This window comes from Hypomesus nipponensis, chromosome 9 (assembly GCF_054491055.1).
Source record: "Hypomesus nipponensis isolate SF chromosome 9, ASM5449105v1, whole genome shotgun sequence".
Taxonomy (NCBI): Eukaryota; Metazoa; Chordata; class Actinopteri; order Osmeriformes; family Osmeridae; genus Hypomesus; species Hypomesus nipponensis.
Genome location: NC_140369.1, coordinates 903,279 through 927,687, shown reverse-complemented (window position 1 = coordinate 927,687; position 24,409 = coordinate 903,279). Strand labels below are relative to the sequence as shown.

The following is a 24,409-nucleotide window of genomic DNA, read 5'->3' as shown; positions in this document are numbered from 1 at the left end:
ATGTTTCAGGAAGAGGAAGAGGGGGAGGGAGGAAGAGAGGGGAAGCCCATGGAGGAAGAGTGGTAGGGGGAGGGAGACCTGGAGGCCGTGGAAGAATAGGGACAAATTTACAGTATCTAATGAAATTCAAACAACATTGAACGAGAGAGGCTGGACAGAGTTCACCCCAACCTCAGCAGATATGCTGTTACAACAGTAATTTTGACATTTCGACAAGAGCACAGGTGAAAACTATTATTCTCTACTGTCTACAGGACAGTACAGTATGTAACTACATGTAGATACAGCTATATGCACTGCATCAGTACTTTTTTTGTACATCTTCACTACAGTCCATGATTGAAATAATGAACTGTATTTCATGCTGTATTCTTTCTTTTGCCTCCACAAATGTATGTGGTGTGTTGACAGACTACTATGACTACTATGACTACTATGACTACAGACTACTATGACTACTATAACTACAGACTACTATGACTACAGACTACTATGACTACAGACTACTATGACTACTATGACTACAGACTACTATTACTACTATGACTACTATGACTACAGACTACTATTACTACTATGACTACTATGACTACAGACTACTATGACTACTATGACTACAGACTACTATGACTACAGACTACTATGACTACAGACAATTTTATTGTTGATGTTCTACAGGGGCACTTGCACTTTTTGAGTTTCATGTTGTTTATTTGTAACTTGTTTAACTGCATGCTCTTATGGTTCTTCCCTTTGGCACTTATTTGGTTTTCACAAAGTATGCTTTATGTTTTGGCTAAAACATGTTTTGGCACAAAATGCAACCTGCAGCGCAACCTTTAGTGTAAAACTGTTTTAAATGTTGCACTACAGTGTGTAACTGGTTCAAAGAGAGTCCAATTTTACATGTAAGATGTTCGTTACTGTAATTGATCTTAAGATAAATAAAGATAAATACCACAATACTAGGTAAAATACCACGAAGGGATCGGAAGCACCACGCGGGGGAAGCAGTTACCTGCAGTACCTAGAAGCACCACGAGGGGGAAGCAGGTACCTGCAGTACCTAGAAGCACCACGCGGGGGAAGCAGGTACCTGCAGTACCTAGAAGCACCACGCGGGGGAAGCAGGTACCTGCAGTACCTAGAAGCACCACACGGGGGAAGCAGGTACCTGCAGTACCTAGAAGCACCACACGGGGGAAGCAGGTACCTGCAGTACCTAGAAGCACCACACGGGGGAAGCAGGTACCTGCAGTACCTATAAGCACCACGCGGGGGCAGTCTTGCTTCTTGATACAAATACAGCATTTACTGTTCTGGGTCAGAGGAAACATTCAGGCTAACAGACATGTTGCTTCTGGTGGATTCTCCTCATCTTATTCCGCAGGTATTATATGAGTGTCCAATATGTTGCTATGCAGGGTCGTGTTGCTATGCATTGTTTCTCCCTGTTTGTCTCCGTGAAGACAACAAAGGCCAGTTTGCAGACAACACTACCTCTCTCTTCCCTACCATGATTTAAACAAAAGGAGATGGCCATCAAAAAGGAAATTCTGTATTTTAAAGAGACATTCTAAATCAGGGATAAAGGCAGTCAGTAATGTATTATGTTGTAGTTTCTCAATCTAATTTCCTCAAAAATGTCTCAACTTTCCTCATTCCAGGTCACCCTTCAGCTCATGTCGACGCTCTGTGATGTGGCTGAGCGGGCTGCGAGCCCAGGGTGTGAGTGGAAGGGTTGTGTTGCCTTGCCAACGGCAAACAACGACCTGCCCGTTCCGGCCCGTTCACTGCCATTTAATTCCTGAGAAATGTACGTCATCAAGAGAAGAAATATTAACGTTGAACACGTTGAACGTGTCCATCATGTAAGTCAGTGTACTGACGTAGCTGCCACACCCTTGATTTGGTTGAGCTGGTCTTCCTGTTCTGAGCTGGTCTTACTGTGTGTCCTGAACCAGTTTCTTTGGTACTGTAGTGAGATTAGATGGTTTAAATCAGGGGTTTTCACCGGGGGTCTGCGGCCCCCTGGTGGTCCACGGCAGCATTGCAGGGGGTCCGCGACACGAGCCTATGTTGATCAGTCCACCATAGTTTTTTTTAAATATACATTTCAACACATTTCCAGATTACTCTTGAATATCGTGAAAAATATCTAAAATAACAAAAATATGTCTAAAATTACATAAAGGTGATGTCTTATTATTCATTTATGTATTTGTTGTAATAGAGTTGAGTAAGAGCTGTAACAGAGATGTAATAGAGCTGTAATAGAGGTGTAATAGAGATGTAATAGAGGTGTAATAGAGCTGTATTAGTGCTGTAACAGAGCTATAACAGGGATGTAATAGAGCTGTAATAGAGGTGTAATAGAGATGTAATAGAGGTGTAATAGAGCTGTATTAGTACTGTAACAGAGCTGTAACAGGGATGTAATAGAGCTGTAATAGAGGTGTAATAAAGATGTAATAGAGGTGTAATAGAGCTGTATTAGTGCTGTTACAGAGCTGTAACAGGGATGTAACAGAGCTGTAACAGAGCTGTAATAGAGCTGTAATAGAGGTGTAATAGAGATGTAATAGAGGTGTAATAGAGGTGTAATAGAGATGTAATAGAGGTGTAATAGAGATGTAATAGAGGTGTAATAGAGATGTAATAGAGCTGTAATAGAGGTGTAATAGAGGTGTAATAGAGGTGTAATAGAGATGTAATAGAGCTGTAATAGAGATGTAATAGAGGTGTAATAGAGGTGTAATAGAGCTGTAATAGAGATGTAATAGAGGTGTAATAGAGCTGTAATAGCGGTGTAATAGAGATGTAATAGAGGTGTAATAGAGGTGTAAGAGAGCTGCCATAGAGCTGACATAGAGCTGACATAGAGTTGCAGTAGAGATGTCATAGAGACGTAAAAAGAGTTGTTACCCTCTTACCTGTTCATGTATTCTGTCTTTTTACTCAACAGCTGGCCTGTACATGACTGTCATCAATACAAGGTATTTTCATAACACACGTGTATTCCAGGATCAAGACAGAATACATGAACAGGTAATAAAGCACCGGCTTATCTACTGATTGTGATTAACATCAGCAATTAGGAAGTCCTAGATTTCACCCACAGAGAGTGGGAACATGAGTCACATCACGGAACAGTACATCCACCCTCCTTCCTTCCTTGAGATCATCACTACTATGACTGGCTGGCTGGCTGGCTGGCTTGCCCATTAAACTGCGGATGTGACCAGTCTAACTGCAGATGATACCAGTCTAATCATGTCAAGTATGCTCTCCAGAAAAGGAAGCCAGGATGTTTGAATTCTGACCGGATCATTTGTGATGAACGTTTGGGAGGAGGGGGAAGCCCAAGTGAGGAATCAGGAAAGACGTTGAGCCGATGTTCTGTCATGTTCAACTATTAATCACAATCAGCTTGGCTTGTGGCTTTAAATGAGATACTTTCCTCAGTGGAAGTGGAGTCCTGTGGCGTCAGGGCTGCAGCTGCATGTCCACACCATGCAGGTCACTGAGGTGACCACATCACTCATCTAAGGCTGGGTGTCATCCTGCTGCCTCCTCTCATGTGATCAAATCTGGAGTTGCTGGACGGAGTCTCTGCTTGATGGGTCTCACACCTCATTGTGTAACTTACTGTTGCATTGCTAGTCATGTGTTGATAAGTAAGGGTCAACATGTGGTCAGTTGTTGTTGTGCAGAAAGGGAATTGTGAAGCATTGTTCTGTGGATTCTTTACAATAATTATGGTAGCGTAGGTAAGAGTTTAACCGTCATTTTGTAACATTTTTGCCTTGTAATTGATTTCATTAATTTGCAAAGTTATTAAATGTGGGGGGGTCAGATGGCTGAGCGGTTAGGGAGTTGGGCTATTATAGTTTTTCACAATTGCTAAAACACATTTCTCAAAACAGTCAACCATTTTCTTAAAACTGTAAACACAAAACCAAATATTCAAACTTAATTTCCAAAACCTCTGACTCTTCTGGCAAAATAAAACACTCGCCCTAAACCATGTAACCTGTGCTCAAAATCAAACAATGGTGTCAGATCATAAACACAGCAAATCGATATATAAACACCATGGAACAATCATTAGACACAACACAAAAAAATGGAGAACACAACATCCAGGCCATGTAGTTCCATGTAAAGACAAAGTTGTTTATGTATACACAGTAAATGCATTTACGTAGCAATAAAGAAAATTTATTTTTGGATTTTGAAACACTGGATTTTTGTGTTTCAACACCCATTGACACTTTCCTGATGTATGACTATGTTAGCCTGTGTTCTGCACCTGTGTTTGCCAACCATCTCTGGAGGAGGGGATCCCTCACTGAATTGCTCCTCCCAAGGTTTCTTTCTTTACCCTGGTATACGGGTTTCGGTCATAGACCTTCCACCGCGAAGAAAAGGGCTGTATGGTGGAAGGTAAACATTTACAGTAAAAAATGCTGGTTGATGTTGAACTATTATATACTTGTATATAGACACCACGGTGAAAGCTGCCATTGTCCCAAACCACCATTAGAAACAAGTGTGAACAATTTTGAGTCATTGTGTTTTATAGATGACGACTGTGTTGTTGTTGTGTTTACCATTTTGCAGCACAAGTGCATCACAGTGCAAAATGTGTTTCGTGAATGAGAATGTGTTTGGAGTATTGCCAAAAGAGTGTGTGATTTGACAAATGGGTTTAGTTCACTGAACATTTGATTCAGAGAATGGGGTTTAAGTGTTTTAGCAATTGTGAAAAACTGTAATCAGAAGGTTGTTGGTTTGATTCTCGGCCATGCCAAATGAAGTTGCGTCCTTGGGCAAGGCACTTCACCCTACTTGCCTCGGGGGGAATGTCCCTGTACTTACTGTAAGTCGCTCTGGATAAGGGCGTCTGCTAAATGACTAAATGTAAATGTGTATTTAGTTCAACCTTACTCTGACCATTCTTGCTGATTTAACCCATAGAGTGGAACAACTGCAAAGTCCATTGGTACTGGCATTATTTGGTTAATGTCAATACACTGTTCAGTTTCCCCTCTTCCTTCAAACATAGGGGAATAGGTGTGCTTGTCTGGCCAATATTAAAGCCCCTACACTCACATTACACTGACGTGCCTTCAATGCTCCCAGGGTCCTGAAGTATCTGCATTGAACTGGATAACAAAACCCAATGCAGTTACCTTGTTCTCTGGAAGGGGTGCAGCTCGGTGGTAGAGCATTTGGTTCCCTGTCATTTTGGAATGTAAAACATTGCTGAAATCTATTTGTACTACCTAGTTAATATTTGTACAAATATTTCAAACAGTTTTGTCTGTCATTTAATCAGAAGCTAGACATCTGTAGGCTGTGATTGTTCCCATGTTTGATGCGTGGCAGGATGCAGACAGGATGCACATTACAGAGGCTCATCTCTGTCTGGGACTTCACAAGCTTCCAGAGAGAATGCACCAACTGTTCCCTGTAAACACTGTCACGAATGTGGTTTCGTTGACCCTGTGGCCGCAACCTAGAACTATTCATGGTTTTTCAGTTTGACTGCTAAACAATACCACATCCAGTTGGGTTACGCCCAACTATTGACATGTTCTCTTTAGATCCCAAGATCGTATAAAAGCACTGTGACATTGTTGATCGCCTCACTTCAGCAGATGTTTTCACTACAGTTAAGTTGTCTAGCTTGTTTACTACAAAGTGAGTGCTCCCACATTGTGCAAAACTAAATGAAGCCTTCTTAATATGCAGTTAAGTCACTGTGGACAGGCTCTTCAATACAACTATAAACTCATGTCTATCCAACTGGAAAACCATAACAACTGAATTGGAAAGGAACACTTCAACCAAGCAAATCTACTCCTGACTGTTATAGTTGATTAGCCTCTTCATCCCCATCTGCCAGATCACCCACACAGTAAAAACGGTAAATGATTTTCAGTTTGGGACTTTCCACCAGCAGAACCACTGTCACTTATTTAGCTCAGAATTTCCTCCTAAACTCCTCCTAAATAAGAGAAGACACAACTGTAAATATTGCCTTTAATAAAATAAAATTAACATGTACAATTGACATTACACTATTCCTTCATAATGGTCCCAGGGTATAGCATTTCTGAGAGGGTATAGTGTCCTCCCTGTCTCCTCCCTGTCTCCCTGTGTCCTCCCTGTGTCTCCCTGTCTCCTCCCTGTCTCCCCGTCTCCTCCCTGTGTCTCCCTGTGTCCTCCCTGTCTCCCTGTGTCCTCCCTGTGTCTCCCTGTGTCCTCCCTGTGTCTCCCTGTCTCCCTGTGTCCTCCCTGTCTCCTCCCTGTCTCCCCGTCTCCTCCCTGTGTCTCCCTGTGTCCTCCCTGTGTCTCCCTGTGTCCTCCCTGTGTCCTCCCTGTGTCTCCCTGTGTCCTCCCTGTGTCCTCCCTGTGTCCTCCCTGTCTCCCTGTGTCTCCCTGTCTCCCTGTGTCCTCCCTGTGTCTCCCTGTCTCCCTGTGTCTCCCCGTGTCTCCAGGAGGCTCCGCTGGCAGGCTGTGGTGCGAGGCCGACCCGGGGTCACGGTCAGAGAGCCTGGATCACCTGGCCTCCACCACCTCCCCTCAGACAGCCAGGCACAGGCTGGCCCACAGCCCCAACAGGAGTCCTGGAGGTGGGAAGACATGAACACACTTAGGACAGAGCAGGCCACAACACACAACAGCTGAGAAACACTGAGAAATAACAAGGAATTATTCGCTGTTTGGATCATGTTCATATAAAGGAACATTCTGGTACCTTGGTGTGTATTTATAATAGTGAAACTGTACTAAGTCCGCTTTGGGGTCTTCTCCCGTGTGGTATGAGCTGGTGTGTACAAACAGGGAGGTTACCAGACAATGTATATGGGAGGGCAGAATAGTAAATGGTTTATGTGACTTTGATGATTAACTGACTCAACTGCTGCATGCCAGTTGTCTTAGTGTTGTAGTTGGCTTACATCCAGTAGTTAGTTAGCTGTTTGAGTGTTGGTATGGGTTTAGTAATGATAGATATAATAGTAATCGTAGTAATAGTAATCATGTAGCAGACAATGTAGAAATCTAATGCAACTTACAGCAGGGAGGGGGGGGTGAGGGTAAAAGAGGTTAAGCTTTAGATGACGGTCTAATGTCCGACCACTGAGCTACACCCATCCCCCCTCCACAAAGTGATGTTCCACTTGTTATAATGATCTTAATATAGATGTGTACGCATCATTCTGTCAAAGGGACTGAAGTTCCAATCTTCAATAGCAAATCAGAGGTAAGTGAGGTAACCCTAACCCCAGCTACAGCCCTGTCCTCCCAGAGAGAGGGACACCAGCTACAGCCCTGTCCTCCCAGAGAGAAGGACACCAGCTACAGCCCTGTCCTCCCAGAGAGAAGGACACCAGCTACAGCCCTGTCCTCCCAGAGAGAGGGACACCAGCTACAGCCCTGTCCTCCCAGAGAGAGGGACACCAGCTACAGCCCTGTCCTCCCAGAGAGAAGGACACCAGCTACAGCCCTGGTTGGTGTTGGAATACAGAGGCTCTACAACGCTGTCATCCCTCTGAGTTATCGACCACTTCCTCCTGAGGCTTGCAGGGGCAGGAAGTCCAGCGGACACCATGAACACTCACCCTGTCAGAGGCCAGGCAGAGGCTGGATAACAAGTTTCCTCCCAGCCATATCTGGTAGGATATCCTGACACTCAACATATGTGTCCCACACGTCTCTCCCAAAAGTGGTTAAATATCTACTGGGCACCCCGAGTGAAGATTTGATAGCAGCTGTTGCCAAGCCAAATCTTCAGAAGAATTGACCATTAGTAGACAACTCCATGTTAGTCTGTGCAGTTTTATATTTTAAAAAGCAGCATGCTTTTTTTAAATCTAAAGAGTGACAATGCTTTTAAAATGTGATGGAGTGTGATGGCGTATGGCGTTTGTGGCGTTAAGGGAAACTGCAGATTTGATAAATAAGCAGGAAAATAAAGAGAGCAGCTGAAGTGGAAAGCCGTTTTAAAGTGACACAGTCATGCATTAGTTCAAGGCATTTGAGTCAAAGAGATAAAAAGTTATATTCACCCTTTCCTCTTTACAAACCGATGCAATATGTACAGTAGTATTACTACGACTGCAAATTAAGGGATTCAAACATGTCAATGTACTTTGAATGAACACAAATGTAGTTATGTGAAGGATTTTGGAATGATTGTTTTGCAGTGCAGGGTAACTTACTTATGACAGTGGAGATCACACTGATAATCACCACTGTATATCCTGAAATAGAGAGTCCACAGTTAGGATCAAGTCCATTTGAATAAATACTTACACATTAGTGGTAGTAACTCACCACTGTTTCTTGCAGGCATGTCCTCTTGTTTGTTCTTCTCTCTAATCTCATGTTTTCCTGCAACCACAAAGTAGTGTTCAGGGTGATTATAGGGAGACAACAGCAAATCAATCATATCAGTGCACACAACGTTCCTAGTTTCTGTTTGAATGTAACACGTTTGAGTCGTCTAAGGCCAGCGGTCTTGGCCTGGGTCTGATGGAGTGACTGTGTCACGAGTGGGCTGTAGTGGGTTTAGATCCTGGGTCTTACAGATCCTGTATCTGTTCCTTTTCTATGGTGCCTCCTCCACCTTCCCATAACGCTCATCTCTGAACTGCTAGGCCCACCTCACCTTCCCCCTGGTCTCCTACCTTGTATCTCTGCTAGGCCCACCTCACCTTCCCCCTGGTCTCCTACCTCGTATCTCTGCTAGGCCCACCTCACCTTCCCCCTGGTCTCCTACCTCGTATCTCTGCTAGGCCCACCTCACCTTCCCCCTGGTCTCCTACCTCGTATCTCTGCTAGGCCCACCTCACCTTCCCCCTGGTCTCCTACCTTGTATCTCTGCCAGGCCCACCTCACCTTCCCCCTGGTCTCCTACCTTGAATCTCTGCTAGGCCCACCTCACCTTCCCCCTGGTCTCCTACCTTGAATCTCTGCAAGGCCCACCTCACCTTCCCCCTGGTCTCCTACCTCGTATCTCTGCTAGGCCCACCTCACCTTCCCCCTGGTCTCCTACCTTGTATCCAGGTTGGTGTAGGTCTGGTCGGGGCCTTTGAAGACTTTTCTGAAGGAGACTTGCTGTTTGTGCTGGTCCCTGCCTCCGTGGTACCAACGCTGCTGGGCTCTATTACAAACACACATCATGACGTCTATTCAAACAAGCCCACAGATAAGACATCTTACAGAATCCCCCCTGGTCAGGATCTCCTGCTGTGACATGTTGATGATGCAACATGCAGCGCGGCCAGGTGTCTTTCACAAGCAGGAGGTTTCAACACCAAATTCAAATGAATGCAATAACCCATATTGCATGCAGCCCTACCTCTGATGCACTGTGGAAGCGGTGAGGACCATCCGTGGTGCTCACACTGCAGACGTGCTGGGCCTTGCAAGCTGAACCCATCCTCACAGGTAACTGACATGATGTCTTTATATAAGAATGGTGGTTCATCCTGGGCTGGAATGCTGAAGGGTATGTCAGGGGTAGGACATGTTTTAACTGGAAAAAAAATACAATCCCATTTAAAGCAGAGATCATTTTCACTAGAAAGAGATTCTAGTGAAAATTGCTTATCAAGATATGTCAGTGACTGACTGAGTAAAAAGAGAGGCTAAAATAGAAAACAGAGACTGCTAATCCAAGACCACAGCTACATCCTACAGCCACCCTAGACTGCAGGCCTACAGCCATCCTAAACAGTAGGCCTACAGCCACCCTAGACTGCAGGCCTACAGCCATCCTAGACAGTAGGCCTACAGCCACCCTAGACTGCAGGCCTACAGCCATCCTAGACAGTAGGCCTACAGCCACCCTAGACTGCAGGCCTACAGCCACCCTAGACTGCAGGCCTACAGCCATCCTAGACAGTAGGCCTACAGCCACCCTAGACTGCAGGCCTACAGCCATCCTAGACAGTAGGCCTACAGCCATCCTAGACAGCAGGCCTACAGCCATCCTAGACAGTAGGCCTACAGCCACCCTAGACTGCAGGCCTACAGCCATCCTAGACAGCAAGCCTACAGCCACCCTAGACTGCAGGCCTACAGCCATCCTAGACAGCAAGCCTACAGCCACCCTAGACAGCAGGCCTACAGCCATCCTAGACAGCAAGCCTACAGCCACCCTAGACAGCAGGCCTACAGCCATCCTAGACAGCAGGCCTACAGCCATCCTAGAGAGCAGGCCTACAGCCACCCTAGACAGCAGGCTAAAGTTAATCGTTGTCATGCATGTTAACAGCCACCAACAAGCCTGTTACTTGTCATGTGGTTTTCAGAAAGGGAACATCCTCTGCTACCCTATGCTGTGACAGCGTCAGTGATGTGAACAGGATGACCGTCACCAATAAAGTGATAACCAGTGACAGCGTTTAAAACAGAGCTGTGTCCAGGCCCGTGTGCCCCCAACACACACATCCTGTACAATCGATACCTTTACAAAAGTTCTGGACTAACAACTGGTCAAGAAGTTGTAAATCAATGGGAGTTCATGACATACCTTTACATTCTGGAGGCAATCTGCTGAATTCACCAACGCCATTGCAAAATATGGAATTGTTTCCAACGAGGGTGTAACCTTCATCACAGGAGTATTCAACGACCGCCAGATACTTGATATCACCTGTGTGTGATGACACTATCTTGCCATTCTTTATCTCTCTGGGGTTGTCACAGGTTACCTCTGGAGAATCACAGCACAAAGCAGGGTTGATCTTTGAGGTTTCTTAGAAGCTTGTCTGATTATCAGTTATACTAGACAGACAGGCAGATATCTAGATTGAGAGACAGAGACAGGCAGACATCTAGACTGACAGACAGGTCTTTACTAATCCCAAAGGGGAAATTGCACCGTTAGTTCTGACAGACTACCACAAAGCCATCTTGGATGTGACATCACAGGACATGACATCAGCGGTTAGCTCATCCGAAGATGTTTACCTTCACACTTGGCTCTGCCACTCCAGCCTTTTGCATAGCAATGTCTGTAGCTGGTGCCCTCCAGTTGAAACCTTGAAAAGTGAGCAATGAGATGTGTTTAAGATGAGCTCAGTGTGTGATGGGTGTAGCTCAGTGTGTGATGGGTGTAGCTCAGTGTGTGATGGGTGTAGCTGAGTGTGATGGGTGTAGCTGAGTGTGATGGGTGTAGCTCAGTGTGTGATGGGTGTAGCTCAGTGTGATGGGTGTAGCTCAGTGTGTGATGGGTGTAGCTCAGTGTGTGATGGGTGTAGCTGAGTGTGATGGGTGTAGCTCAGTGTGTGATGGGTGTAGCTCAGTGTGTGATGGGTGTAGCTGAGTGTGATGGGTGTAGCTCAGTGTGATGGGTGTAGCTCAGTGTGTGATGGGTGTAGCTCAGTGTGTGATGGGTGTAGCTCAGTGTGATGGGTGTAGCTCAGTGTGTGATGGGTGTAGCTGAGTGTGATGAGTGTAGCTCAGTGTGATGGGTGTAGCTCAGTGTGTGATGGGTGTAGCTCAGTGTGTGATGGGTGTAGCTCAGTGTGATGGGTGTAGCTCAGTGTGTGATGGGTGTAGCTGAGTGTGATGGGTGTAGCTGAGTGTGATGGGTGTAGCTCAGTGTGATGGGTGTAGCTCAGTGTGTGATGGGTGTAGCTCAGTGTGATGGGTGTAGCTCAGTGTGTGATGGGTGTAGCTCAGTGTGATGGGTGTAGCTCAGTGTGTGATGGGTGTAGCTCAGTGTGATGGGTGTAGCTGAGTGTGATGGGTGTAGCTCAGTGTGATGGGTGTAGCTCAGTGTGTGATGGGTGTAGCTGAGTGTGATGGGTGTAGCTCAGTGTGTGATGGGTGTAGCTGAGTGTGATGGGTGTAGCTCAGTGTGATGGGTGTAGCTCAGTGTGTGATGGGTGTAGCTCAGTGTGTGATGGGTGTAGCTGAGTGTGATGGGTGTAGCTCAGTGTGTGATGGGTGTAGCTCAGTGTGTGATGGGTGTAGCTGAGTGTGATGGGTGTAGCTCAGTGTGATGGGTGTAGCTCAGTGTGTGATGGGTGTAGCTCAGTGTGTGATGGGTGTAGCTCAGTGTGATGGGTGTAGCTCAGTGTGTGATGGGTGTAGCTGAGTGTGATGAGTGTAGCTCAGTGTGATGGGTGTAGCTCAGTGTGTGATGGGTGTAGCTGAGTGTGATGGGTGTAGCTCAGTGTGTGATGGGTGTAGCTCAGTGTGATGGGTGTAGCTCAGTGTGTGATGGGTGTAGCTGAGTGTGATGAGTGTAGCTCAGTGTGATGGGTGTAGCTCAGTGTGTGATGGGTGTAGCTCAGTGTGTGATGGGTGTAGCTGAGTGTGATGGGTGTAGCTGAGTGTAGTGTGTGATGGGTGTAGCTCAGTGTGTGATGGATGTAGCTGAGTGTGATGGGTGTAGCTGAGTGTGATGGGTGTAGCTCAGTGTGATGGGTCTAGCTGAGTGCGAGGGGTGTAGCTCAGTGTGGTGGGTGTAGCTGAGTGTGATGTGTGTAGCTCAGTGTGTGATGGGTGTAGCTGAGTGTGATGGGTGTAACTCAGTGTGTGATGGGTGTAGCTGAGTGTGATGGGTGTAACTCAGTGTGTGATGGGTGTAGCTGAGTGTGATGGGTGTAACTCAGTGTGTGATGGGTGTAGCTGAGTGTGATGGGTGTAGCTGAGTGTGATGGGTGTAGCTCAGTGTGTTATGGGTGTAGCTCAGTGTGTGATGGGTGTAGCTGAGTGTGATGGGTGTAGCTCAGTGTGTGATGGGTGTAGCTGAGTGTGATGGGTGTAACTCAGTGTGTGATGGGTGTAGCTGAGTGTGATGGGTGTAACTCAGTGTGTGATGGGTGTAGCTGAGTGTGATGGGTGTAGCTCAGTGTGTGATGGGTGTAGCTCAGTGTGTGATGGGTGTAGCTGAGTGTGATGGGTGTAGCTCAGTGTGTTATGGGTGTAGCTCAGTGTGTGATGGGTGTAGCTGAGTGTGATGGGTGTAGCTCAGTGTGTTATGGGTGTAGCTCAGTGTGTGATGGGTGTAGCTCAGTGTGTGATGGGTGTAGCTCAGTGTGTTATGGGTGTAGCTCAGTGTGATGGGTGTAGCTGAGTGTGATGGGTGTAACTCAGTGTGTGATGGGTGTAGCTGAGTGTGATGGGTGTAGCTCAGTGTGTTATGGGTGTAGCTCAGTGTGTGATGGGTGTAGCTCAGTGTGTTATGGGTGTAGCTCAGTGTGATGGGTGTAGCTCAGTGTGTTATGGGTGTAACTCAGTGTGTTATGGGTGTAGCTCAGTGTGATGGGTGTAGCTGAGTGTGATGGGTGTAACTCAGTGTGTGATGGGTGTAGCTGAGTGTGATGTGTGTAGCTCAGTGTGTGATGGGTGTAGCTGAGTGTGATGGGTGTAGCTCAGTGTGTTATGGGTGTAACTCAGTGTGTTATGGGTGTAGCTGAGTGAGCATTTTGACTGCTGAATTTGTGAACTCGAATCGTCCTGTGTTCGTAGCTTTGGATAGAAGCGTCAGCTCCAGGAAGTCATTACTGTTATTACTGATGCACAGCAGATAGCATTTAGCGCCATGCTCATCGAGTTGAAGACTAAAGACACTCACCCTTCATCACAGTACATCCTCACTTTGGCACCAAACAGAGTGCCTTCACTTTCATCATAATTCATGTGCGGAATTCTTTTAGGGGTGCCACAGTCCTTTTCTGAAATGAGTTGCAGTTAATAATTAAATAAGCAGCTGGTGAACATTTAGGAAAAACACTTGAATGTTGAGACGAGGGCTTACTTTGGCAGGTCATTTGAGGCTCGCTCCATGCTCCAGAGGTGCAGCGCACAATTCCAGACCCCTGCTCAATGACATACCCGTTGGAGCACTCAAACGTGACTGTGGAACCCTCTGGGAAATCATTCATTAAGAGAGCTTCATTTGTTAAAACCATGTTGTTATGTCCCTGTGGTCTAGGGCACTCCCCTGAGGAGAGAGGACATTTAAACCCAGATGAACAGCCTGACTCCAGTCAGTCATTCTGGCATTGCAGCTTTCATCAGGAAGCATGATTTAGACACATGGTTTGATACATTAAAGAGAAACAAGTCTATCCGCATGATCTCGAGGAGGGGGTATATATGACATTAGTACACCGTGCCTGGTACAGTGGTATCGGAGAAGTGGTTAGTTTGAAGAGTCTGCTGTCTGCTTGTGTAATAATGTGAGAAAGGTGTGTACAAATAAGTTTGTTCCCTCCTTTGGTTTGTGTGTAAACTAGACTATATGCTACAAACAGTTTTATCCAATAATTCAAGGCCAATGAACACAACAATTGTTTGGTAAATCAATTTTTATATGGCAAATGTGTTGTTGCTCTAGTTAAAGTAATAGTTTCTATGTTTGAGAAGCTGCTTTAAAAAAATAACGTTGACGTTAAAACCACAGTAGGTAGCACTAAAGTTGTCTGGTAACGTTAGTGTATCGTTAGATAGAATTGCCTGTAGTCTATAGCTACAGTACAGTACAGTAACAGTAGCTACAGTACTGTAGTGTCTAGCTACCGTTAAACTCCACTGTACTAGCCAGTGTACTGTACAGTAGACCAAGTACAGTCGGCCTAGTAGCACTACTAGTACTGTAGTAGAGCTAGTCTATATTCGAGGCGGTTTACTACAGTACGTACTGATCCTTTTTAGTAAGCCAGCAATGTAACTCACCCTTCCCACTTGTCACAAAAAAACACACAAAATATAAGCAGGTCGTCAATGACCGCAAGTGCTTCTCTTGAAAGTATTTCATTTATGCCGGTACTATTGAAACACAAAGTGGGCTAGTTATTTGTTTCACAGAACGCGTATAAAAACGTTAGAAATCCTCTAACGGCTGTCCTCTCAGTAACAGCCCGGTGACAGACAGCAACTGTCTTTCAAAATACAACACTGCTCCACGCGCTGTACAACTCCTCTCGCGCGCCTCGGCAGAACGGGTGCACAACAACAACACGCCGCTCTTCGACTTTGACTGGTAACTTGTCCTTAGTACCGTTATACTCGTTTAATATTTAATATCCAGCTCCGCGTTTGTATTCCACTGTTCCAGTCCCAACGCGGATATCATTATGTTCAAGCCGGTGCCTGGATCTCTAGGGACGGCAACTCCTGATGGGTGTGTCCAGTGGTGTTCCCTCGTTGAGACTGGTTTGTCGAGTCCAACAAATGTCTGACCACGCTTAATTCTGGGGAAAGGATGTATCTTGATCAGTTTTTGTCCCCGTTTCGCTCGCATATACAGGCTAATTTACTACGTTATGGATGGCAGTCCACATTGAGAAATGTCGTTATATTGTATTTTTGTCGATAACTGTATGGGTTAGATAGGATAGCCTACTGTCTCGTCTAGCCAAGCTCTAGGCTAGAGGTAGTCTAGTACCTACTTGTTAGACAAATACGGGGGCGAGTTTTTTTAGTTGGGCACAGTTGTCCAGATTGATACTCAACATAAACAGCATGCTTAGACTTACAAGAGTATCTATGACAACAATGTTGTTTGTAGGCTGCACATCCAAACTGAAAATATTCAGTTTTTTCTTTTTCTCATTTCTTTTTCCGAGAAATGTTACGGCTGGTGCTAGCTATGAGTCACATTCTCTGATGTTGTGGTATATTGTCATAGTAACATTCCAGGGTTTACACCAACTAGGAGGCCCTACATTGCCTCACAGACTCGGGAAACCCCTTTAAGGGCGGTGTACACCAGACTCATTAGCTCAGACACTGACAGATTGTCTTGTTGTTTGAGAAATCCAATGCTCCCACTGGAATGCCTTGTCAGCACCCTCAACATAGTGTAGGCCTATGGGTTTTGATAAAACCCGTTTTAAGTCAAATCAATGTCACAACATTTCTTGATATAGTTATGCAGCTATGACTGGAATGACATGGCTTTTCTTGAGGTCATTTGTGACATTAGAAATGTGTTTTGATCCTAGCGAAAGCCCAGGATGTCCTCTTAAGTCAACGAAATGAATACAAAGCCTGCGCAGTAGGGTTTCAAAGTTACAAGCCCAAAACCAATACCTAGGGGACATAAATAATAAAATAAGATCAGGGTTTAAGACACAAAATGCACACATCTCCCTGACTTGCGAGGAATAATGTGTAATTCAAGACTGTACGTGCAACTGATGCTTCACAGCTGTTTCCAATCACAATTAGGTTCAAACTGGATGATGTCTCAAGGAAGAAAATATGTTTACAAAGTTAAGAGTATGTGGCCCATAAGAGCCACATGCCAGTGATGTCTGTTTGCCAGGTGGGCAGTAGTGATTCTTTTCACATGAGGAGTGTTAGTGCATGATAAGACAGCTTGTTGGTGCCTTTCCCCTCCCCCTCTCTCACTATCAAACATTGGATGGGAACAGTTAGGCTACCTCAAATTCCCAAACCAGTAAATGACCCACACCTTCCTTTATATCCTTTTAAAGGTTCATTTAGTTTAAAACAGTCTGCCCACATAAACATGTGGCATAGTGCTTATCTCTGCACGCACACACACACACCCTTCGCATGAACCCAGTTAAATTGTCCAGACTTGGCCACTTCACTCCCCGACGGGTACATAGTTTCCACCGTGAGCGTTTCCAGAAAAGTTAACTGAGTAACAAGACCACACCCGCCCCCCCGCCCAGACACGCTAGTGTTGAAGAGTACCGGTCACTTCTAAATTAGAATACTACATATCCTGACAGATCTTCATTGCGTGACTGGAATAAAACCTGTCAGATAACCAGGGCCGGCCCGACCCAAGAAAAAAAACTAAATATTTGTTTAGGGCCCTGCGATTGGTTTGCCACCCCCCCCCACCCCCCCCGTTCCCCCAAATCAATGGGCCCCCTACACTATTTTTGTTTAGGGCCCTAAAAACCCTGCAGACAACTATTGACATTAAGCTGGATTATTTGTAAATTATTGCTTGAGTAAGTGGTTAGCCTGTATATGCTCTTCCTATCAGGCAGGCTTCCTACTATTATACCCCCGTGGTTGTATTATAGCTCCCTCTGGTGGGAGGGCAGTGTTGCAGACCTACTCAAAAACCCCTCCCTTAACCCTGCCGTCCTCCACAACTACAGACCAGTATCACTGTTACCCTTCTTTAAAAAAATTATTGAATGTGCTGTATGTAATCAACTTTCTAACTTTCTCTCTCAGAGCAACTTCCCATCATCCTGGCCAAACCCTCCATTTCCCACAATGCCACGGTCTCTCAATCACCCTGGGATCTGCGACGGTGACCCCTTCATCTTCTGCCAGGAACCTCGGGGTGACCATAGATGACGAGCTCCCCTCACAACCCACATTGCTGCGGTCTCCCAGTCACGTAGATTCCTGTCTGAGCACTCCACCCAGCTGATAGTCCAAGCACTTATCCTCTCTAAGTTGGACTACTGCAACTCGCTTCTCGCCGGTCTCTCAGCATGTGCAACCCGCCCTCTCCAGAGGATTCAGAACGCAGCAGCCCGCCTGATCTTCAATCTACCCAGACGCTCCCATGTTACCCCGCTCCTCATCTCCCTCCACTGGCTTCCCATCACGGCCCGTATCAGATTCAAGACCCTGGTACTGACCTTCCGAGCGGTGAACAGGACTGCACCCGACTACATCAAGTCTCTCTTCCAGCCTTACACCCCCACCTACAGTCTTCTTCTGACAACTGTCTGGTGGTCCCACCACTCAAGAGCGCCCGGTCCCAACACAAGCTCTTCTCCTGTCTGGCCCCCCAATGGTGGAATCATCTCCCCACCTCCATCAGAGACACTGACTGTCTCTCCACCTTCAAGAAAAGGCTAAAGACGCACTTGTTCCGGGAGTACAACGGTACTTAAGAAAGATTTGTTGGATCAGACGTTAGTGTATTTCCTCCAGGAACACAATGATACTTATTGAGGGACTTGTTGCACTCGTTGGTTAGTTGTAACTACTTGTACTCGCTGTGAATTATATTATTGTTGCTTGCTTTCCTCCAGGTACTCTAGCACTTTCGAGGATCATGTTGTTTAATTGTAATTTGTTGAACTATATACTCTTCTGGTTCTACCCATTAGCACTTTTCACAATGTATTCTTCATGTTTTGGCTACCCGCAATGCCCCTTACAGGGGCACGCTGGGAAGGCTGCCTTACAGGGGCACGCTGGGAAGGCTGCCTTACAGGGGCACACTGGGAAGGCTGCCTTACAGGGGCACGCCGCATGTCTCTGCCACACTGCTGATCTGGTAGGGAACACTTTGGACTTGGCTGCTATCTCTGTCTGAGGCAGCAAAATGCTGACTCGTGCTATGACAAGTCTGAACTTGAAATAATGAAATTAGATAATAATAAAATGAGATATTAATTAAGGCCATTGACTGCATGCAAGTTCATCTGACTGTTGAGAGACTGTGCACTTGTGTAAAGCCTTCATTTTCAGCCCTGAGGCAGGAAATATTAATTAAAAGCTAAGCGTGTAAACAGAGATAACGTTCAGAATTTTCAAACCGAAAATGTCATATAGAAACTTTAATTTCAGCAGTTATGAACAAAATGTAAAAAAATAAAGAAACAGATCATGTACAGAGCAGGATATTAAGCTTCTTTTTCTTTATTAAGAGAAATGCACAGTAGGTTATGTCTGAAAAAAACAGTCCCACATTAAAAGCAGCTATCTTATAAGACAGTATTGCATGACTTCTGTTTCATGGCTACCTCAGAACAGGGCTGGTTACCGAGACAGCCGTCCTGCCCGCATCAACACCAACAAGAACCGGGACAGCCTCTGGGACCATCGCCAAGGCTACCGGCTGCCATGACAACAAGCTCTGCCATGGTACCAGCAGGTTGTACGTCTTCCTTTATAAAACTCGTCATGTAGTTCTAGCAAATAAATATTGTAAGGTTAAATGTGTATTCATTTTTGTTTTTAGTTATACCAGATCTATCACCTGAGAACAAACCACATACTACATGCAGTTGTTTTCAGTAAAACTTTATTAGTCAGTGCATGAACAAAACACCATGTTGAGGTCATCTGCTTTTCATCCCTTTTAGATATTCTTTTGGGGGTTTTTTTACATAAAAAAATAATGGAGCGGTTTTGTATATATCTCTATTATTCCCCCGAAAGACTCGGCAAGTATTTATAAATGTGCTGTACAATATACAAACATTTACATCTACTTTACCAACAAAATGTAGAGAGACAAGGAGAAGGAGTTGTCTAATGAAGGAATGCAAGGCCACATTATGATACAGAGACAGTATATGGTTCCAACACAGGCAGGAGTGAGAGAAGAAGAGGAGTAAATACATGATCTGGCTGGTCTGGACCCTGAAACACCATGATCTGGCTGGTCTGGACCCTGATGAAACACCATGATCTGGCTGGTCTGGACCCTGAAACACCATGATCTGGCTGGTCTGGACCCTGATGAAACACCATGATCTGGCTGGTCTGGACCCTGATGAAACACCATGATCTGGCTGGTCTGGACCCTGATGAAACACCATGATCTGGCTGGTCTGGACCCTGATGAAACACCATGATCTGGCTGGTCTGGACCCTGATGAAACACCATGATCTGGCTGGTCTGGACCCTGATGAAACACCATGATCTGGCTGGTCTGGACCCTGATGAAACACCATGATCTGGCTGGTCTGGACCCTGATGAAACACCATGATCTGGCTGGTCTGGACCCTGATGAAACACCATGATCTGGCTGGTCTGGACCCTGATGAAACACCATGATCTGGCTGGTCTGGACCCTGAAACACCATGATCTGGCTGGTCTGGACCCTGATGAAACACCATGATCTGGCTGGTCTGGACCCTGAAACACCATGATCTGGCTGGTCTGGACCCTAATGAAACACCATGATCTGGCTGGTCTGGACCCTGATGAAACACCATGATCTGGCTGGTCTGGACCCTGATGAAACACCATGATCTGGCTGGTCTGGACCCTGATGAAACACCATGATCTGGCTGGTCTGGACCCTGATGAAACACCATGATCTGGCTGGTCTGGACCCTGATGAAACACCATGATCTGGCTGGTCTGGACCCTGATGAAACACCATGATCTGGCTGGTCTGGACCCTGATGAAACACCATGATCTGGCTGGTCTGGACCCTGATGAAACACCATGATCTGGCTGGTCTGGACCCTGAAACACCCTCCAGGAGACACACAATCCAACTGCACTGAACTTGCCACCAATTGTCTCATGTATTATTCAGTGCCTGCTTACAGGCCGCTTGATTCTGTGTTTAGAGCAGAGCCATCTGTGTTGACCAGTCCCACTGTGGCGCTCAGCCCCACCCAGGCCTGCAGCAACATCTTTCTAAACAAGCCTCCCCTGCCTGGTAGTGCTGCTTGATCACATCCCTGAGCTTCTCCCATGGCAACCTCAGCCCTCGTCAGACCAGCGCATCACACCCTAAACCCTAAAACATAGTATTACTGAGGGTTCTAATCAATGAACTAGTATCTGTCTTGTAACAGCACATCTTCAGTAAACAACAACAACAACAACAACAATGGCAGAGTCATGTGATTCAACAAACTGTAGAGATCAGACTCCACCCACCTGTAGAGATCAGACCCCACACACCTGTAGAGATCAGACCCCACACACCTGTAAAGATCAGACCCCACACACCTGTAGAGATCAGACCCCACACACCTGTAGAGATCAGACCCCACACACCTGTAGAGATCAGACTCCACCCACCTGTAGAGATCAGACTCCACACACCTGTAGAGATCAGACCCCACCCACCCTGTAGAGATCAGACCCCACACACCTGTAGAGATCCGACTCCACCCACCTGTAGAGATCAGACCCCACACACCTGTAGAGATCAGACCCCACACACCTGTAGAGATCAGACCCCACCCACCTGTAGAGATCAGACCCCACACACCTGTAGAGATCAGACTCCACCCACCTGTAGAGATCAGACCCCACACACCTGTAGAGATCAGACCCCACACACCTGTAGAGATCAGACCCCACACACCTGTAGAGATCAGACCCCACACACCTGTAGAGATCAGACTCTCTGAGCAGTCACATGTCCTAGTGGTCCTAGAACGCTACGCAGGAAAGTGTGTAGTGCAATTAAACAGACCGGTAAAACACCAAAACTGTTAAATATGACAATTCTCACATTTTTGTCCACAATAAAAACACATATTTTGAGCAATGGCAAACTTGTCGTAAACGCATGGCAATTTGTGTGAAGACCCATGAAAGTTACTAGAAGTAGGATAGATGAGAAGATCGGTCCCAACCGACCTCTGAGATCTAGAGCAAAATGTGGAGTGTTTCAGTACGGCTACAGATACACATATTAATCTAGAATTTAAATAAATTACACATAAGGTAATCATACACGTAGTAAACAATATCTCAAACCACAAGCTTCTGGTCGTCTGTAGTGATATATTTTATAACGAGAAGGAATTGTCTCTACAATAGTCTTGGAACAGTCTAAAATCCTGGGAAGGACTGGTGTCTGGACTCAGCCCTGCCTGGACAGAAGGTCACATGGTCATCATAGTGATCTACCTAAAAGCAGGAGCAGGCATCCGCAGTGCCGCTGAACGGAAGTGTGCAAGAAAAAACAGAAGATGCGTGGACGTGGCATGCAACTGAGCGAAGACACCGGTGGAGGTGGGGGCGGGGCTAACCCTCCTAAACCCAAAGACCTCGGAGCAGGTCGGAGGCAGGGCTCCTGTCCTCAGTTGCATATGGGAAGGTTGCATCGTCACAGCTGAGGCCTGGCTGTCTATAGTCGACATCCCCAGATTGGCACATATATTCACATCAGGAAGAGTTAGTCTGACTATGGCCCTGCGCTGACAAACGGGGGAAAGAAAAGAGAGTTAGAAAAAAAAGGAGAGAGAGAAAGAGATCAGTTGTGCTACATGCAGATGCACTGTCAAAGAGGTAAGACCCAAGTCCTGCACAGGAACATTGAGGACACCGAGGACAGAAGGAGCTTCAAGTCAAAACAGCCCCCACCCCACCACACCCCACCCCACCACACCCCAACCCACCACACCCCACCCCAAAAAATCACCAGCACTCTAAAATGAAGAAAAACAGTTGTAGGTTTGGTTTTGAGTTGGGCCGTATGTGGAGGTCTGTCAGAGCGGGTCCCTCAGCGCCTCGGCGTGGGACAAGATCCTGGCAGAGCAGGGCACTCTCCAGGGGCCCGGGCTCAGGGGGGCCCTGGGGTTGGGGGGGGCAGGAGGCCCCTGGGAGCTGCAAGGGGAGGTGGCCGCAGCCTCCTCTCTGCTCCACTGCTCTTTAGAGGAAGTCTTGCTTTCCCTCCCGCTCCTCTCCTCTCTTTCGCCAGTCTCTGCTTTCCTGACCTCCCGACCCGGGTCTTTGCTGGCTTGGCTCCTCCCCTCAGAAGCCCTTGTGCCTGCCTCTCCCCACCCTCCCCCCTGCTTCTCCCTGGGAGGGTCACGCCGGGCCTCGGCCCCGGTCCTCTCGCTACTAGCGACCAGCTCAGAGGCAGCCTCACCCTCCTTGCCCCCCCGACAGCTCCTGCCCCTGGCATCCCCTCGTTTAGTGGACTTCTTTTTTTTAAAGCCCTCTCCGCTGGCATCCTTCCTCTGCTGCCTTTGTGGTCTGTCTTCCTGCTGATAACTGCTTGCCACTTCCTGTCCAGCTCCAGGTGCCTTCCTGGGGCTGGGGGACCTGCTTTCTTCCTGTGGGTGGGACTTCCTGTTTGTCTTGCTTCGTTCCACTTCCTGTTTACTCCTCTCGTGTTTTTTGGGACTGTTTGAGCGCTCTTTGGCTTTGGGGAGGGACTGTGTGTCCCCTGCTGACTTTGGGCGTCTGGGTTCCTGACGGTGGGTGGAGAGGCTGTTGGGGGGCGGACTGTCCTCCGGCTGGTCCCCCTGCTCCCTGCCCCCCTCCCCTGGGCCCCTGCTGGTGTGGGGACGGGGGGCCGGGGGGGCAGAGGAACCTGAGATGGTGGAGCTGGCGTGGAGAGGAGAGAGGAGGGGAGGCGTGTCTCTGGGCGAACTAGCGGGTGAAATGGCGGTCGGTGCCCGCAGACCTGGAACCAGGACAGGGGGTCAAAGACAAGGTCAGGGTCAGATACAGGGTCAGATACAGGATCAGGGTCAGATACAGGGTCAGATACAGGGTCAGGGATAGAGAGCAAGGTTTAGAAGAAAAGGAGGAGGGGTTTACCAGGGAGGAGAGGGCAGAGTGGTGAGAGCAGCCAGGCGGTCAGTACTGGTGCTCAGTGGAGAAATAGCACCCAGATGAGCCTGTGCTGCCTGCAGGAGGGAGAGAGGAGGGGGAGGGAGGGAGAGGGTGGGGGAGGGGGAGGGAGAGAGAGAGGAGGGAGAGAGGAGGGGGAGGGAGAGAGAGAGGAGGGGGTGGGGGAGGGGGAGGGAGGGAGAGGGTGGGGGAGGGAGAGAGGAGGGGCAAGGGGGAGAGAGGAGAGTGGAGGAGGGGTGAGGTGGAGAAAGAAAGAAAGAAAGAGAGGACGTGAGAGGAAGGGGGAAGAGAGGGATAGAGGGGGAGAGAAAGGGGAAGGGAAAGAGAGGGGGACGGAAATTAGAATTAGACATATGGAGGAAGAGAGTGATAGACAGAAAGAGAACAGTTAAGCTGTTAGAAACAGCCAGGAACCCCCACTCATTCTAACCAATTCAAAAACACAACAGTAGGTTGAGTCAACGATTATGAATGAATGGAGTGATTATCCTTAAAAGCTACAACATAATGGACCTGCAGACAAATTAGAATCTCCATAAACTCATGTAAGCACTTGACAGCTGAATTGTTATCCACATTTATACCCAGTGTAATCCAGTAGTAGTGTTTGGCTAATTGTGCATTCGTCCATTCAGTTAACTGGTCCATGTTGATGTCCATTATAAAATTACTTAGATCGCAAGGTGTACCAGGAAGTGAGTGAGGTGTAGCAGGAAGTGAGTGTGAGGTGTACCAGGAAGTGAGTGAGGTGTACCAGGAAGTGAGTGAGGTGTACTAGTAAGTGAGTGAGAGGTGTACCAGGAAGTGAGTGAGGTGTACCAGGAAGTGAGTGAGGTGTACTAGGAAGTGAGTGTGAGGTGTACCAGGAAGTGAGTGAGGTGTACTAGGAAGTGAGTGAGGTGTAGCAGGAAGTGAGTGAGGTGTACCAGGAAGTGAGTGAGGTGTAGCAGGAAGTGAGTTTGAGGTGTACCAGGAAGTGAGTGAGGTATACCAGGAAGTGAGCATGATGTGTACCAGGAAGTCAGCATAAGGTGTACCAGGAAGTGAGTGAGGTGTACCAGGAAGTGAGCATGAAGTGTACCAGGAAGTGAGTGTGAGGTGTAGCAGGAAGTGAGTGAGGTGTAGCAGGAAGTGAGT

At 47.0% G+C, this 24,409-nt stretch overlaps 2 protein-coding genes and 1 long non-coding RNA gene across 6 annotated transcripts in view; 1 reads left to right on the top strand and 2 right to left on the bottom strand.

Annotated features, from left to right (window-relative positions):
* Positions 1–6,034: 6,034 nt before the first annotated feature.
* On the bottom strand, positions 6,035–14,850 carry LOC146272230 (membrane cofactor protein). Of its 3 annotated transcripts, XM_084705546.1 has the most exons (12): positions 14,710–14,850; positions 13,790–13,975; positions 13,607–13,706; positions 10,990–11,060; positions 10,550–10,732; positions 9,374–9,550; positions 9,068–9,175; positions 8,347–8,403; positions 8,232–8,273; positions 8,079–8,127; positions 6,767–6,835; positions 6,035–6,635 (listed from the first exon to the last, which is right to left on the bottom strand). In XM_084705546.1, exons 1-12 carry the CDS (start codon positions 14,789–14,791, stop codon positions 6,554–6,556), a joined length of 1,206 nt encoding a protein of 401 aa, XP_084561672.1. In that variant the 5' UTR covers positions 14,792–14,850; the 3' UTR covers positions 6,035–6,553. The 3 variants fall into 3 exon arrangements, with proteins under 3 accessions (XP_084561672.1, XP_084561673.1, XP_084561674.1); XM_084705547.1 differs by lacking the exon at positions 6,767–6,835; XM_084705548.1 differs by lacking the exons at positions 6,767–6,835; positions 8,079–8,127.
* A 42-nt stretch (positions 14,851–14,892) lies between these two features.
* Positions 14,893–19,033, top strand: LOC146272229 (uncharacterized). 2 transcript variants are annotated; one of them, XR_014766636.1, is made up of 3 exons: positions 14,893–15,016; positions 17,200–18,262; positions 18,737–19,033. It is a non-coding gene; the product is annotated as an uncharacterized LOC146272229 (long non-coding RNA). The 2 variants fall into 2 exon arrangements; XR_014766637.1 differs by lacking the exon at positions 14,893–15,016 and adding an exon at positions 15,020–15,157.
* A 3,036-nt stretch (positions 19,034–22,069) lies between these two features.
* magi3b (membrane associated guanylate kinase, WW and PDZ domain containing 3b) overlaps positions 22,070–24,409 on the bottom strand; it is an 85,760-nt gene continuing 83,420 nt past the window's right edge. Inside the window, exon 21 of the mRNA XM_084705161.1 lies at positions 22,070–23,102. Within this exon, the coding sequence (XP_084561287.1) occupies positions 22,180–23,102 (923 nt within the window). The 3' untranslated portion in view covers positions 22,070–22,179. The remainder of the gene's footprint in view (positions 23,103–24,409) is intronic.

Coding starts and splice junctions, on each gene's coding strand:
- LOC146272230 (XM_084705546.1), bottom strand. CDS start 14,791: ATGAAATACTTTCAAGAGAAGCACTTGCGGTCATTGACGACCTGCTTA. Junction 9,551..10,549: donor ATTGCCTCCAGAATGTAAAG/GTATGTCATGAA, acceptor TTTTTTTTCCAG/TTAAAACATGTCCTACCCCT. Junction 6,636..6,766: donor TATTATAAATACACACCAAG/GTACCAGAATGT, acceptor TCCCACCTCCAG/GACTCCTGTTGGGGCTGTGG.